Here is a 17,311-nt window from a genome sequence, read left to right as displayed (position 1 = left end):
ATTACAACACACATACAAATTTATTCACCTCACCTGTAATGACAAACGTAGCTGATGATGATCAGCAGTAGGCACAGGAGTAGAACAACAGCGCTGGCATAAATTACTGGGTGCAGAAGATCAGCAGACTGGGTGAAATACTCTGCTCTAGTTAAATCCTAAAACAAGAAATGGCAACTATAATATAAAAATAATTTGGCAAAGGGACACATTACTCCAAGTCTGTCATACACAGCATTGCGTGAGTTTTGATTTTGGATTTGCTAGAGTGTACTTAAGTTCTCTGTATCTTCAAAAAGCACATCATAACAATGCACTTTGTAATTATAAAACATAATTACAGGTAAAATTACCAATACATAATATAAAATCATTTAATGATGAATTACAAACAAAGCTGAAAATTACATGCAAATATACATAAAATTATAGTGTATGGTAGTGGAAAATGAGTTGACAATACAGTAGAATTTAGATCAGTAAAGTCGGTATTCAAATTACCAAAAACAGTTACGGGTACAGTCAATTAATATGCAAGAGAACACAGGTGACTTTTCAGGAGAAACTTGAATGGAACCACTGATGCAACTACAAAATGAGAAGCAATTTCCAGAAAGTAAAACTGACAAAAGAAAAGAATGTGTATATTGAGTGTTGCATTAAATGTTTTTGGATCATGGTAAGGCTACTAGTTTTATATGAGACAAACAACGACTATAGGCAAGCTGGGGTGTTGGGATCAACACCACTATATGTTAAGTAGTAGAATTTACACATCAGTGTAGTCGTGTAAGTCAAGGACTGATATATTCATTATGTCTGATCCATGTAAGGACTCTAGTGGTAAATGTTTAAGTTGTTAATGTGTTAATTTGACGGTAAAGTGAAATACAGTAATCTAGTCAGAAAATATTTCTGCCATAGTAGAATACAAAGGTAACATAGTTGGTAAACATTTCTTAATGCAGTACAGTTTCTGTCAAGCATATCTCCATGGCTTTTAAAAATGGAAGTTAGGAAAAGTTGTTTGGAGATGGAAAAATGAAATGAAACAGTTCCTTTCAGGTAATGTTTAACTGAATTTAGTTAGTTGAAATCCATATAATGGTATCTGCAAGATGGTATTGTAAGCACTGAGCCTGCATATATTTGATTATGATATAGAGTTGGATATCATTTGAATATGAATGGTACAAATTAATGTTTTGTAGTGTTGACTTAAAAATGTAAGAGTGGCTGTAGAAGGGCATGCAATAGGACCTGTTTTTTGTAGTCAGCTGTGGTGAAGCCTGTAGACATCAGGCAAGCAGTACTGCAGGCAGAGTGTTATGGGTATCATGGATATGTGTGCGGGAGCATGCATTGACTTTTCAGAACTGAAAGGAGGGATGATAGAAAGGTGATTGCTGATGAAAAGAAGAGAATGGAATGGAGGCTACTGATTGCGATTAACTGCTGGCTGATGGTGGAGCATGGGTCCACCATTTATAAAGAGGAAGATGGCATGGAGAAAAAGTGTGATAATCATGGGCAGATGGGTGTAATTGGTGTCATTTCTCATTAGGGTACACAAAGGTAGCAGTTATATTTAATTAGAACTGCAGCAGAGCTGAATAGTCTCTCATGAGCAGTGCAGCGGTTTTTTATCAATAGAGTTGAAGGATTTGAATGATATGTAACCCTGCATTTCCATACTGCTGACCAACAGAGAGAGCAGGAAGGAAAGGTAAGTGTGTGATTTATCCCTTGAGTGACTGAAGTAGAGGGCCAGGGAACGGAGGAGAGAAGCAAACTGAAATGGAAACAGAGAGTGCTGGAAAGACAGGTGTGAGGATTATGTAGGGATTAGGCCTCTGATGATGCTTAAAGAGAGGCAGGGAACAAATCTTGGGAAATGCAGGATGGCACCTCTGGTTTTTATCCCAGATACTTGTAAGGAGAGGTTTTCTATTGTTTTTAACCAGGTAGGAGATCCATGGATTGGGATCATTTGCACAGCAATTTTTTGATTGGCACATTAACTTTTCTTTAAATACTAAAGAGGACTGTTTTATTGTGACAAGAATTTTAGGAAACAATTTAACTACTTATTGAATTAATGTACTGGAATTATTTATTGGATGACAAAGAATAACAGTCCATTAATTTGCACTTTACTGAACAAACAGTAATCTGCTTGTCTCGGTAATGGGAGATGCCCATCTGAGTTTTCACAGTAGCTTGTGGCAGCCAGTGTTTTTTTTTTTTTTTTTTTTTAAAGAAAAAAAAAAAACACTGAGTAGCACATCCCAAAAAGTGGGAATAGGAGGAAATGCTGGTTGTTGTAGCCACTGACACTGTAAGTGAATTCATCTTTTTTTAAGCTCATAAGAGAATTCAGGAGTGAAGGCAAAAGTTTACAGTAGAGTAAAACATTATCAAAGGAATACTTGATACCTTAGCATTACTACAAAGTTAATTCCTGCACAGTGAGTCACCATTGAGAGAGTCTAAGGAGCCTGAGGCAACAAGAAAGGGATATGATGCTGACACAGGTGAATACACAGGCAACTTAAGTAAAACAGTTACCTCATTTTGACTGCTTTCAACCCATTAAAGCATTCAGAAAGAAAACCTCTGTGGGAGAAAACATCTGCAAACACAACAGTTAATTCAGAACATCAGAATTACTGAACCCTAGGAAGAACTAGCAGGTCAGTTTTGTAAAATAGGATTAGAGGACTTTATCCAGATTCACATTAGACAGGTAATGTTCCTTCTACATATAGACTATAGTAAGATGGAAATAGGTTAATTACTGTCAGATGACAGCAAAGGGTAAGAAGTGCACACTTTCAAAAAGCACTACCTCAATGGTCATTTTGAGCATCTTGCTGATCTGAATGCTAGCTCTGATATATAGCTCAATGGACGAAACCAGGGTTGAAAATCTTCTTTAACCATCCAAAGACTGAGTAAAGTAATGATAGTAGGAGATTCAGTTAATACAGAGATAGACATTCAAGTTTTTGAACTGTTTGGGACTTTTGTGTGACCTGTAGACTTCCTGGATCTACCCAAATGTCAAGCTGGATTACAGCTCACAATCATTATCTACATCTAATCAAACAACACTGGTAAGGGGATGATGCCTGATCCGTAAGTAAAACTTGCAAAGTCTAGGTGAAAAACTTGGAAGAAGAACCAATAAAATGGTATTCATTTTATGCTTGTGCCTACCTGTAATTAAAGTAAGATTACAGCGATCAGAAGGTTTAAGGCAAGGTTTACTATTTAAATAAAGTTGGTTGGGTTTATGGGGTTATTATGGTGTGTTTTGAATAAGATGGGACTAAGAGCATTTGCAAAAACACTACAGACCACAGAACAGCTATAAATAGGCCATAGACAAAGTTAACATTTGGGGTTAAATGTGACAAATAAAAGCTTATATATAAATATTTATCCATCCATTCATTCACTTACTAAACTCGGCATTTAGGATTGTGGGGATCCACTGCCTATGCCAATGGAAACAGGCAGAAGGCATGAAGCAGTCTGAATCGGGTGCTAATTATTTACATACCCACACTCATAGGCCAATTTAGTTACAGCAATTAATCTAACAAGTAGATATGGCATATGAATCAGGCACATCAATACCACATAGAAGCAGAAAAGATGAAGTGAAAGAAGAAGAAACGTGTGCATGGAAATAGAAAAATATGTCTTACTAAGAAGGCTTGGTATGCCCAGGAAGGGCTCATTCCTCCTCCACACCGCGAGGGGGCGTTCGCCCTGGTTGTATTGGGGGCCACGGGTACAGGGCTTGGAAGCCCAACCCTGTAGGGGCCCGTGGCCACCGCCAGGGGGCGTCCCCCTGCCTGAAGGACCCGGGCCCCCAGCACTTTCGCCACACCAGGAAGTGCTGGGGGGAAGAAGACTGGGGACACCCAGAGGGCTTCCGGGAGCACAGCCGGCACTTCCGCCACACAGGGGAGTGTCCACACAGAAGTGTCGGGAAAGCACCTGGAGCCCATCCGGGCAGGTATAAAAGGGGGCGCCTCCCTACAAACGAGGACTGGAGTCGGGCGAGGAGTGGACGAGGTTTTGAGTGAAGGAGAGCGGAGGTGGCCTGAAGGAAGCAGGCACTGGAAGAGAGGCCAGGACTTTGGGGAGATTGGTGCTGGAGGCACTGGGGTTGTGCACTTATGGACATTGAAAATATGGAAAATAAACGTGCGATGGACTTTAAAATGGTGTCCGTCTGTCTGTGTCCGGGCTGCTTTCCACAACAAGAAGACACCATTCAAGGTAGATATAAAGGGTAATATGACAATGGGATAACATAATACAGTTTGTGGACCTGGCATAGCATAGCAAGTCAACACATTCTACGCTTAAGCCTTATAATCCACTTTATTAACAAACAGGACATTTTTATCTTAGAAAAACTAAATTAACAGGCGACATGACAAAAGTGTTTAGAAACCAGAAAGTGAGAAAGTAAGATAAAAATTACTGTCAATTCTGCAACAAGAATTTGAGGTAGTAGTGAAAGCAGTTTATAGGTAAAATTCACATAGACACTGAGTATTCAGTATCCTGTGTAGAGTCTGCACACTCTTAACAAACTCTACAAATTCTTAAATATTGTGGGCGTTCCACTTTTTCTCCTACATCCCCAAAACATGTGCATTAGGTTAATCAGTGATTATAAATTTTCCCCTTTAGTGTTTCAATGAATGGTCCTGGTTTCCCTGTTTTTTCTCCCATTAGATTGAGCAGGTCTGAAATAACAGGCTATATTATTAAACTTTTTGAAAACCTTTAATGAAAAAATGAGTTACAAATTGTAATATGATGTACTTTTACTCATCTTATTTTTTAATTAAAAAGACTACTAAATTACAACATCATGAATGTAGCTGATCTACCTTTTCAATATAAAATCAGTACAACCAACATGAGAATCTAGAGCAGGGGTCCCCAGTTTTGGTCCTGGAGGGCCCCAGTGGCTGCAGGTTTTCTTTCTAACCCCTTTCTTAATTACTGCACTGTTTTTGCTGTTAATTAACTTTTTTTTTTAATTAATTTAAATTCACTTAAGATTTATTCACCTGACTTTCTCCATTTCTTTCCTTAAATGGCACCCAAACAGAAATGAAATGTGACGTGAGTGAGCCAGCAGAAGACCAACTAAGTCAGGGCCTCAAACTCCAATCAATTTCACTCCAACCAGTTGCTTAATTAGACACAGAGTCTTGTCATTAATTAAACCCATTCTTTAATTCCAGGGCTTGTTGCTGCTCTCATTGTGCAGTAGCATACATACTGTATCTGAAAATATTGATTTTCTTTTTTCTAAAGCACTGTTAAAATGTTTTGGGGACCTGAGTAGATCAACATTCTTAAAACCTTCATCTTTCTTTATTTTTGGATTTTGTATGATGAACACAGTTTGCTGGTCATGTTTTGGCTCATTTTGTATCTCATTGCTTGGCTGCTAAATAAGGAAAAACAAACAATTACAGGGTCAGAGTCTTCAAGAGCAAGTCAATTAAAATTAATTCAAAAGAAGTTAATTAGCAGCAAAAACAGGTCACTAATTAAAAAAACGGTTAAAATTAAAAAAAAAACTGCAGCCATGGGGGCCCTCCAGGAATGGAGCTGGGGGCCCCAGATCTAGAGATTGCCTCTACCATACAGAAAATAATTTTTCCTAACCAATCAAAAGAATTAGTGTCTCTTGTCACAGTACCCACTTGATGAAGGATGCTTCTTTTATGATGACTTAACATTTAATAATATTAATCTCCCTGGTATTAGTGTGTGGGTGTGGCAGCATTGTTTAACTGTGGGTTAGCTACTGCCTTAAAAGTGTTTTTGTGGGATATACTTAGGAAATGAATTAATAAACATATAAGATGATTTATGGAACCATTCTATTTATGAAGGGTGGCATCTTATAAAACAAGTCAGCTTGGTTTCTGCCATTAGGTTGGTTAATTTTGGCATAATTATATTGTTACAAATAACAAAAAAGGAGGAGGAGGAAGTCATTTGTTCAGACAGACACCATTTTACCTTGGTGCAACAATAGGAGTTTTTCCTTTAATTAATAGATAAAACTATCATGCTTAAATTGTTAAAGGTCTAAGAAATAAATTTTAAATACGACTCATTCCAAAATGGTAATTCTTTTTCTGTCACATTTGTGCATCACAGACATTGCCAGCAGGCAAACTTGACCAGTCAAGTACTATAGCCTGAGGCTGGACCTTTCAGTTTGTCATGGTGGTAGATGTAAGATCTCCCAAAACTAAGATGTTTCCATTTTCATTTTTCAAAACTTTTCTGCAATTATTTATGCTAAACATAGATTTATTTATTTTCTACTCAACAATTTTCATATAAAGTAGCAGAAGCAACACATAGCGCTGGACTGGTAAAAGGTAAATAATTAAGTTCTGGTCCATTTGTTCGCTAGTCTCTGTTTCACTTGCTCTGAACCACCACTATGGCCTAGTTCATTTGATTGAGAAGGGTTTTTTTCCTGAAATATATAAGAATTTTGGTACAAATTAAGTAATTTATTATGCAATTATGCAAATTTCAGGGAAAACGTCTAAACATTACAAATGAAAGCTTAATTTTCAACGTGCTAACAGGTAGTTACTGAGGTTTTGATGCTTCTTGGTGACCATCCCAAATAAACAGATCTGTTTTCAAGTAAAAATTAAATTAAGAGAAATACCTTGGGGTAATAAGCAGATCTCTAAGGAAGTTCTAAAGATCAAGATCTTTGTGTCTAACCAAGCCGGAATACTAATGTTAACAAATGAATGATGACAAATGACTAATGAAGATTTGCAAACCTTTGGTAAAACTCAATTTCTATTTCATGAAGCATTATTGTTTCTTAGAAATGTATGCCTATATATCAAAATACTGTACATCGTGGGCTACAAAGAAAATAGAAAATGTGATCCTTTGGAAAATGAAATTCAAATGGATTACCCAGCCCATATAACAGTTCAGATCTGTTGCGAAAAATGAATACTTCACCTGGGATAAAAAAAAAAATCTTTAATCTAAATTTTTAAACTGTACTTGCCATCAGCACTGCATAGTTGCTCAGCGAATTGCATTGAATTGTGGTGATGTTATCATCAGAATATAGGATAATGCAGCCTTCAGATGCCCATCCTCCTTGTCCTCCAAGAAGGCTAAAATTCCACATTGCTGCCACAGCATCTACTCCATGTGCTATACGTCGCAAGGTCACATTGATGGGACTGCGCAGGTCCTTCACAATAAAACCATCTGATAAGAAAAGTGGAAGAGGGAACATAAAGATGTATATAAGTTAAGTTTAACAGCATTAGAGTCACTAGTTAAAAAACTAGACTGACAAAAAAAAGTTAACAAGAAAACCCTTATCTGCATGTCCAAATAAATGTGTATTTGTACCACAAGTCACATAAAGCCCACATGCCAAAACAAACAAAGATAATACTTAACTATACCAGTGCTCTGGGTAATACATGGCATGGGGAACAATAAAAGGGTAATCATTAATCAGCCATGAAAGCATTCAGCACAGCTTGAGTGTTTATCTTTAATTTCAGATGAACAAAGACACTATATTTGAATTTTTATATAGTACAACACTTTAAGTACTTTAGCCGCTCAGCCTCTGGAAGTTCAAATAAAATTAAAGTCTCTAATAAAACAAACTTTTTTGCTCCTGCTTTCTAATATAAAAAATAGTGAAATGACATAGTGGCAGACAAAAGCCATTGAGGAACTTAGGTCCTGCAGTGAAAGATGATATTCAATTTCAAATTGTGTAAACTGTATTTGTGTATTAATATAAAAGCACATGTCCATTTGTCATTTTTTATATGTAATCTAGTCAATGAAGAGTTTGCATTTGTTGATAATCTTCTTTTCATTTGTTAACATTTTGTTATTGTTCTTCATTATTCAATTTATTTAATCATGTGATTACCCCAGAGTTTTATATGGTATACAGTAAAAGAGTAATTTGGCTGTTATTCCTAGCCTCATTCACAGTAACATTTTTAGTCACTTTTAATTAAAAAATACATAAATAAAAAAGTAATAAATAAAATGAACTTTTGTGAATATTGAATGAAATTTTGTGAATATTTTTAAAAATAAGTACTAAGACACATTAATTTCAATCTATAAAAACAGCACGGCTTACCCTTTTTTTTAGTAATGCCTCTTGTAGTTAAACTACATCAGTTGCAGCCAAATTTGCACAATTCTGATAATTGATCAAATTTTCAGAAAACAATTTCATCACAAGCCAAAAATACTTTTAAAAAAATTACATATTTATATTGCATATTTTCTCAAGTTTAATAGTTGATTAGGGGCTCTTTTTTACTCACTCCTACTATTCACAAAGAAACAAACAAGACACACATAAAAAACAGATTCTCTTGTTTTACTTTAACTTGCCTAACTTTGTTAATATGACAGGAGTTGCCACAGTTCTTCTTTTGCCATCATCAGCTAAAAAGGATGTGTTTCCTGTTGCTGGAAAAAGTTTTCCATTCCTAAATGCTATGAGCTGTAACTTGTAAATGGCATCATCACTTTGTCCAGAAATACTTTGTTGGGAGAAGAGATTAGAAGGCAGCTGAATTGAAGCTTCTACAATGGTATTCTAAAAAAAAATAAAACACATACAAAAGGAGTAACACTTAAATATTTAAACAGAGCACCACATATGCATATTCATTTCATCCACATATTATCCATTTTAAAAGCTTACCTTAAGAGCAATACTGGAGAGTGTATGGGTTACATTGCATTTAAAGCTAAGTTGCTTGTCAAGATTCATATCAGGATCTCTCCTTCCAAATTCCCCCAAAATAGTACGATCTATTGTCAGTTTCTGGAACACTGTGCAAGTCATTCCTGAGAAACTGCTGGCTTTGATGACATATGCCTCCAGAGCAATGTTTGGAGAATACTACATGAAGAGGACAAGATAAAATAGAATTTTTTAAAGCATTTTATTTTCCAGAATACTTAAATATGTTAGGAATTCAAATGAATATTTAATACCAAAAGTTGTTTTTTAATTTACTTATGACTGACAAGCTGAGCATGATGTAAACATGTACAAATATAAGACAGAAAAAAACACTGACAATAAAGACACTGCAAGCCCATGTGCATATTACAGGTCAAATCCAGTTATAGCGAATGCAGAAGTAACGAAATTTACAGAATAATGAATACTTTTTGTGGGCCCAGACAAACGTTCATTGAACGTCATGTTAAACGAATTTCGTTTGAACGAAACAAAAATCTCAGTATAACAAACATTTTTTGGACCAAAAATGGCCACTAAAGATAATAATGCGATGCAAACAATACTTTCCTAGCCGAGTCTCAGGAACCCTGAAACAAGTTGTCTCAAAGAAAGAGACAGTCTATTGAGAAATTTATGGTCTCGATCAGTCTCTGTGAATGTGTAGGTACAACATCACACACATAGCTGAATGCTGAGTCAGTGCTCTGCCGAGTATTCACGTTGGTAGCTGTGTCGTGTGAAGAAACCGTACTGTTCGAGTTTCATTGCACTTCTCAAAGTTTTCTTTGAGAAAAAAAAAAAAAAAACAAAAAACAAAAAAAAAAAAAACAAAAAAGAAGTGAGAAATGGTGTTAGTTTATGCAGAAGGATAAATTTATCCTTGAAAATGTTGATTCTGGAATGAAGAAAAATGATGTGGCGAAAGCATTTTGGAATTATGCTTTCATCTTCATCTAACAATTTTTCATTCTGTGTTCATACCTATATTTCTAGTAAATAAAATGTAACATCCCATTTTCATTTCATATTCATACCTGTATTTATATTAAAAATAGAAAAATTTACGTCTAACGACTCATATTATTTTGCAGTTTAATAACTGCTGTTTTGTTATACAGGTATTGAGAGACAGGAAGATTAGTCCAGGTTTTCAAGGAAAACACAGGTACTTTATTACTGTATAGAGAAGGCAGGAACAGTCTCAAGGCCATTCAAAATAGAAGCTGTTAAGAGCCGCGGCATAGGCGATCATCCTGCTTTAGCTCCCATTGTCAAGATTAGAAGAATACCAGCGGCTTGGAATCACCACTGTGGCAGACATGGTCTGGAGAAGACAGATCAGGAGAATGTGTGGAAGAGCAGATCAAAGCTCGGTGTTAAATTTTAAACACTGTGACTGTTCCTGTAGAGGAAAACCAATTGACCTTGGTTTACTGTTTACTAGATACACTAGAGCAGCTATGGAGCTATCCTTGCACCACTGCCGTTAGACATGGCAAATCACCAGCAGCCCCGGTCACAATACTATACGTATTTCCCCCATATTCATTGTAACGAAATTTCCGTTATAATGAAATATGTGTCATTATAACGGGATTCCACCTGTATATTCTAATGTATGTTAGGCAAAGGTCAGCAAACAAATATGCCATAAAATTAGATGACCTTACCGTGGAATAAACCTGTGCCCCACTTGACAGCCGGTAGCTTGCGATCTTCTGTAAACACTGTACAATACGTGTACATGCTTTTGCTTCTCTTTGAGCCATCCATAGGACTCTCTCATCAGCTAGCATGACGTTGCTGGCTATGTCTACCATGACATCTCCAAGCTGAAAAATCAAAAGCAACTCAGATAAGCAAATAAAAATTAATATAACAAACCAACTTCAAAGTGCATGTATAAAGTGATTAAATACAAATATAATGAAAAAAAATTAATCTGGCACTGACATGAAATATTTCTTTAAAGTTCAAAAATGTGACACAAACTTTTAAAGCACACGAGGACAATAATATTTAACTGATGGGTGACAGAAATCGTGCAATGGCTCATTATATAAAGAAAGGCAAAACTTTACAAAACACAATAAAAAGTGGATCTTATAACCTAATGACTGGCAAAGCTGAAAATAAACCAATAATATTCAAGTGACAAAAACTACACAAAGATTTTTATAATTTTTTTGGTTTTCCTAAATCCACTAGTTAGGGGTAATGTTAAATATATTAATTTTGACTTCACTATATTTTCCTTTGGATATACAACTAGCTTGAAGAAGGTGTAAAATTCACGATTTGTAAAATTTTGCTGCAGCTGTGCGATGTCCTTCCATCAAGTTATCAGAACTGTAGCAATTTCCATTTTTAATAAGTTATGATAATTTACAACAATAGTAAATTTGCTCCATCTTATTTAAAAATTAGTATATCTGAGACATATCTATTTAATTAAGTACTGCATTTGAGATATCAAATAATTGTAAAAGGGATTTGTGCAGTAATTTTTGGAAGTAGCATCATCTTACTTGTGTATGACAGAAAATGGAAAGCAGAAAATTCATACACTTACTGAAGTCATTGTCAAGCTCTTTCAAGAGTGGCATGAAATTGAGATTCAACTGACTACAGTACAGTATATACCAAGGTAGTCAATGCCACTTATTTTAAATTAGGAGGAGGTTCCCAAATAGGGGTATGATTATGATTAATTCAAATAGAGTGAATATAGAGAATCAAGGAAAATGGAAATATTGATAGACTAAGCAACCTTGTATTGCAAATCATTATTATGTGAAACATTAAAATACTGTAGCATTTGTAATCAGTATAGTTTATTAGGACAATCTTTGGAATGCAGTGAGTAAATTATAATTTACTTCGTTGAACACTTATCTATATCTAAAGGAAGGAAAATGATATAAATTGTTGTTACTTTTGTACATTACATTATGGCTCAGTCAGAGCAACCCCCAACATAACACTGTTTTCATATGGGAGCTACTAATTCAAAATTTTTGTATCACTCACTTTTGTGAAAAATAATGATTCAGAATCAATGTGTAAACAGTTTAGCAGGATGTCAGTTCAGTCTTGGAACTTTATTGTTAATTAAACTAAAGCCTTCCCAAACTCCTCAAGATGTTTTTAAGCACCTAGTAGTACAATTTAGTCAAAATAAACAGATATCAGTTACGTTTACTGTTAAACCTGATAAAAGAAAAACTGATAGCATCATGTAATTTAGTTTTTTTCTTGGTTTCCAATTTAAATATGCAGTTTCTTTACTATCACATATCATCAAAAAATGAAATTGTAGATTAACTTATTTTTTTGTAACTTCTTGTCTTCATTAAGCATAAATATCTGTATTAAGGATAAAAAGCATTTTTATTTACTGTGTTTTGAAAGTGTTTTTATTTATTTGTATAACAGACCTGTGATTTTTCAGTTGGTCAACAGGTCAATAAAAGCAGGGAAAAAGATGAAAAAAAAAGCATACCATGTATTTTTTTTTTTTTTACTTTGTACATGACTTCCACTAATAAAAACAATTACATTTTGGCTTACTTTCAGTCATCTGCTGGGGATTTTCAACAAATTAGTCCTACATAGTGCTTGATCCATAATAAAATAGACTTTAATGATTTCATATGCCAAAGTGTCAGTATATGCTTTATTAAAGCAAAACAGCTTTTTTTTTTTTTTACATTATTAAGTTGCTAAGCCTGCTGCTTGAGCTTTTCAAGCATTAATACTAATAATGTGCTTCTGTATAATGTAAATGTCTCAAAGCATTTATTTTGACAAACACATGACACAAACAACATTTCAATGATTTTATCTGCAGTATATTCTGATTTATGTCAGCACTGAAACATGGTCAATTGGGCAGTTCACTTTTCTAACATACACTTAAGCAACTGAAGAAAAGCTTTGCTAATCCAATTTCTTTCACAACTCAACCACTTCTATCTGATGTCCTGATAATGCTCTCCCACTCTTTAAAAACAGAATTTTCTTCTATCAAAATGATTTGCCATTCAAGGTGATCATTTCACTTTGGAAATTTGAAAATTACCATATGCAAAAACAATACATTTTTAAATAAAGGTGAACTTCAATAGGTGTAATTTTCACTTTGATCTTTTCCCTATTGAGGTAATATTAGTAGGTTGTGATTTCAAATATACTCATATAGATCATCATTATTATTATTTTTATTATATACACAGCAAACCTTCTGGGAATGGCTCGTATTGATGTGCCATCCTGGAGAAGTTGGATTACCTGTGCAACCTCTGTAGGGTCCAGGTATGGCCTCATGCTACCAGTAGTGACACTGACTGTTGCCAAATGCAAAACTAGTGAAAAAACAGTCAGGAAAGATGGGGAGGGAAAATGTCAGTGGCCTCCACCTGTTAAACCATTCCTGTTTTGGGGGTCATCTCATTGTTGCCCCTCTAGTGCACCTGTTGTTAATATCATTAACACCAAAGCAGCTGAAACCGATTAACAACCCCCCTCTGCTACTTAACTGACCAGATCAACATCCCAGAAGTTTCATTGACTTGATGCTATACTCTGATTAAAAAGTGTTCCTTTAATCTTTTTCAGCAGTGTATGTACAGTATTTATATATATATATATATATATATATATATATATATATACATACATACATACATACATACATACATACATACATACATACATACATACATACATACATATATATATATATATATATATATATATATATATATATACATACACACACACACACACACACACACACACACACACACACACACACACACACACACACACACACAGTACACAAAAATATAGAAGCATAGTAACAATAGACATGTCAGGTTCACTGCTCTTTCAATGTAACGCTACACTATAGATTTCTGCATAATTTTAGTTTGTGAGGAGCAACTCATTTCAAGCTTGATTTAGGGGGTATCTTTTCTAGAATGATATTAAAAAAACAAGTATTTTTTCGAATGAGCAAATCAAAAATTTGCAGGGCAAAGTGCAAGGATCTGCATAAGGTAATTCAGAATAAAACATATCTAGATATCAAAGTGCTATTTGACAAGTTGACAATGGTTAACAGGTGGCTAAGAGATGAAGTGAGGATTACTTCAGCATATCACTGAGGCGGGGGATGAAAGTCATATCCCCATCATCTTTGTCCAGGCTAATGTGCCAGAATACTTTAACAAAAAGGAATTTCACAATCAAATACCTATATTAATATTTCATTATATATATTGTATATTTATATTTTTTTCAAAACCAATCATTGCTGCTCTATTATGGGTTGAAAGAACACTGAATCAATTTTTTTTCTTATTTAATTATCATAATTAGTTGACCACATATCAGGTATGCATGGTGCAACATACTGTATACTTTACATGTGAAGCAGGATTGCTCATAACTTTCTGAAAGCTTCATAATCAATCCACAAAGCTACATGTAACATTGTTCACTATCTTTCCAAGATGGTTTTTCTACAGTGTCTGTGTAAATATTCTGGAACTTTCACACTACACTTCACACATTTTGCCTCATCCATGATACAAGAAATGCTGTAAAACTCTTAGACATGTGAGTATAAACAACACAAAGTAACCCTGTTTTTCATATAGGCCTGTACAATATCACATTTTAAATTCTTACTATAACAAGAAGTAATATTTGTAATTGCAGAATAAAAAAAATGTTGAAAAACTGAATTAACAGAAAAACAAAAAAGCACTACTGAATATTCTTAATGGCAAGGATCATTTCACCAAAATATAAAATAAAATATATATATGTAATTCAAAAATACTTTTGAATTTCCAGAAAAAAAACAATTGTAAGAAAAAAATTGAATAAGTAACAAACCTCTTTATATTTCTCAGCAAACCATGCAAACTTCTCAATCATCTGTGCCACAAATATTACATCCATCTTGTCTGAAAAGTTTGCAGCTTCAACAGTGTAAGCCAGTAGTTGTCGTGCTGTTGTTACAGCATTTGTGAGATTAAGAGGCATCTGAAATTTAAAACAGACATTATTTTAAAAATACATCTGCATGAAAAATGGCATGTTACTTCTGTTTTGTCTACTCCGAAAAATAAAACTAGTTAACTGTAATTTAAAAGACAAATACATAAAAAGAAATACAAGAGTGTAAACCAAATTCAGCAGTACCTAACCTGTCCATGATTATATACATGCACAGTTTGAACTGCTGCACAAATTTTACTTTAGACAAATGTGCATAAATCACTGTGGTCATTCTAATACGAGTGTGTGTTAAGTGAATTCTTGTGTGTGAAGTTTGCAATAGAATGGAATATGTGAGTTCTCTGTTAAAATGAAAACTAACAAAATTATGGTGGTGGGCTGCCTTTGTGCACACAATCCATCGTAATAATCTTTTTTTATATAAATGTACTTTGCTGCATAATATGCAATCATCTTGTGTCAGTTCTCTATGACATTTGGACTGTTAGTATGTGACCAACCTTGAACAACTGTACGCAACATATTGATAAAGTGACTTTGCTCTTATGTGTGTTCCCTGTTTAGAATTCATAACGTGTAGCTTGACAGAAGTCAGCCAAATGACATGTACTTGTTTACATTTTGTTCTCTGTGCAATGATTTTGATCCATTTTTTCTACTTACTGTGAATTTCAATTATATTGTTTATGAATAAAGGGGTCACTACTGACTATTTTCAGTTGGGGAATTAAATTTGGGAGGGCAGCATGGTGGTGCAGTGGTAGCGCTGCTGCCTCACAGTAAGGAGACGTGGGTTCGCTTCCCGGGTCCTCCCTGCGTGGAGTTTACATGTTCTCCCCGTGTCTGTGTGGGTTTCCTCCCATAGTCCAAAGACATGCAGGTTAGGTGGACTGGTGATTCTAAATTGTCCCTAGTGCGTGCTTGGTGTGTGTGTGTGTGTGTGTCCTGCGGTGGGTTGGCACCCTGCCTGGGATTGGTTCCTGCCTTGTGCCCTGTGTTGGCTGGGATTGGCTCCAGCAGACTCCCCGTGACCCTATGTTCAGATTAAGCGGGTTGGAAAATGGATGGATGGATGGATGAATTAAATTTTGGTTTTCAAAGAAAAAGAAAAAAAAACACACACTTCCATTGACCATACATGACTTTCTCCATATTTACAATATCAGTAGTGTGAATTTACCAAATAGTGAATATTCAGATTCAACACTACTGCTGTATTTGAAATTTTTGAACTTTAAAAGCTCAAAGTTTCAGATTTGGATTGAACTCAAACAGAAAGAATGACTTTTATGAATTCTAAGCCCTAAATGTTACATTTACAAACCCTGCCTCAACTTACCCACAGCATTTTAGTTATTCTACTTTGATAACAGAACAATAATTAAAATTTCTAAACTGAAACCTACTATCATTTCCCTTAGACCCAGCCCCAACACAACTCATGAAAAGTTCAATGGCTGTTCTGGCAGCGCTCATTCTTAGCATTATCAAAAGTTTACTACTGAATAGCACAGTTCCTGACACACTATAAGCATTAGTTATCAGATCATTACCTAAATCATAGTTAGACTGATATATGCTCAAATATAGAACTATTTCAAATTTACCTTTTCTTTCTAAAATTTCTATAGTATATTAATTATAGACTGTTACTTTCTACCCGCTATTCTGTTACTCCTCTTGGTATCCTGCTTTGGGACTTGGTTACACTGCTCTACTGTCAAACTGTTCTACTGCCCTTGGAAAAGACACCAGAGATAATGGGAGTCTTGAAATCAACAGATGGTAAACGTCTGCCACTGTATTAGATGGCCCAACATCGACTCTACTGTAAAATGTCCAGGAGGGAGTGGGTGGCCATCTAGCCTTGGTTACCACTCTTCTGATCCTTTGACTGTGTCAGACTTTGTCTGTGGCATTTTCTGTTATAACTGACCAAAGACCCTTCAGAGGTTAATTTCACCAGAGTTGTTGTCTATCGTTTTTCTCTCCTCTTCTGTCCACTGGCCATAGATCAACTATTAATTAATTGACAGTAAAGCTGGGCCCCATTTATGTTAATCAATTTCAAACTACTTTGTTTTCCTGTCTGTTTAAACAATCATCTGTCTCTTTATGTACCTGTGCCAGACTTCAGTGAAGAAGTGCTATACAAAAATAAACCAAATTGAACTGAATTAAATATGTATGTCAAATTATGTGAACTTACGAGAACTGGTTTAGCCATTGTTTGAATGGGCTTTTAAAACTCTGAACTTTAAAAACTCAAAGCTGAAGAGACAAGAGTCCACCCAAAACATAATCAGCTCATGGCTAATGAGTACAAGCTGTCCATAAATGTTTTACCACACACACAAACAACCTTTCTAAAAATGGTCAAACATGTTCTAGGCATATCAATACATGTTTTCTTGAAAAAAGTGACCATTAGTTTCTCCATCGGAA

General features: G+C 35.1%; 1 protein-coding gene across 1 annotated transcript in view; it reads right to left on the bottom strand.

Moving 5' to 3' along the window:
• Positions 1–17,311, bottom strand: part of adgra3 (adhesion G protein-coupled receptor A3) — a 132,928-nt gene that overhangs the window by 22,166 nt on the left and 93,451 nt on the right. Inside the window, exons 11-16 of the mRNA XM_028801759.2 lie at positions 14,741–14,890; positions 10,507–10,668; positions 8,789–8,989; positions 8,473–8,680; positions 7,097–7,305; positions 34–158 (exon numbers count right to left, since the gene is read on the bottom strand). Coding sequence (XP_028657592.2) covers positions 34–158; positions 7,097–7,305; positions 8,473–8,680; positions 8,789–8,989; positions 10,507–10,668; positions 14,741–14,890 — 1,055 coding nt within the window. The remainder of the gene's footprint in view (positions 1–33; positions 159–7,096; positions 7,306–8,472; positions 8,681–8,788; positions 8,990–10,506; positions 10,669–14,740; positions 14,891–17,311) is intronic.

Source organism: Erpetoichthys calabaricus, chromosome 5 (genome assembly GCF_900747795.2).
Source record: "Erpetoichthys calabaricus chromosome 5, fErpCal1.3, whole genome shotgun sequence".
Lineage (NCBI taxonomy): Eukaryota > Metazoa > Chordata > Cladistia > Polypteriformes > Polypteridae > Erpetoichthys > Erpetoichthys calabaricus.
The sequence above is the reverse complement of the archived record's forward strand: the minus strand, read 5'-3'. Positions and strand labels throughout refer to the sequence as shown.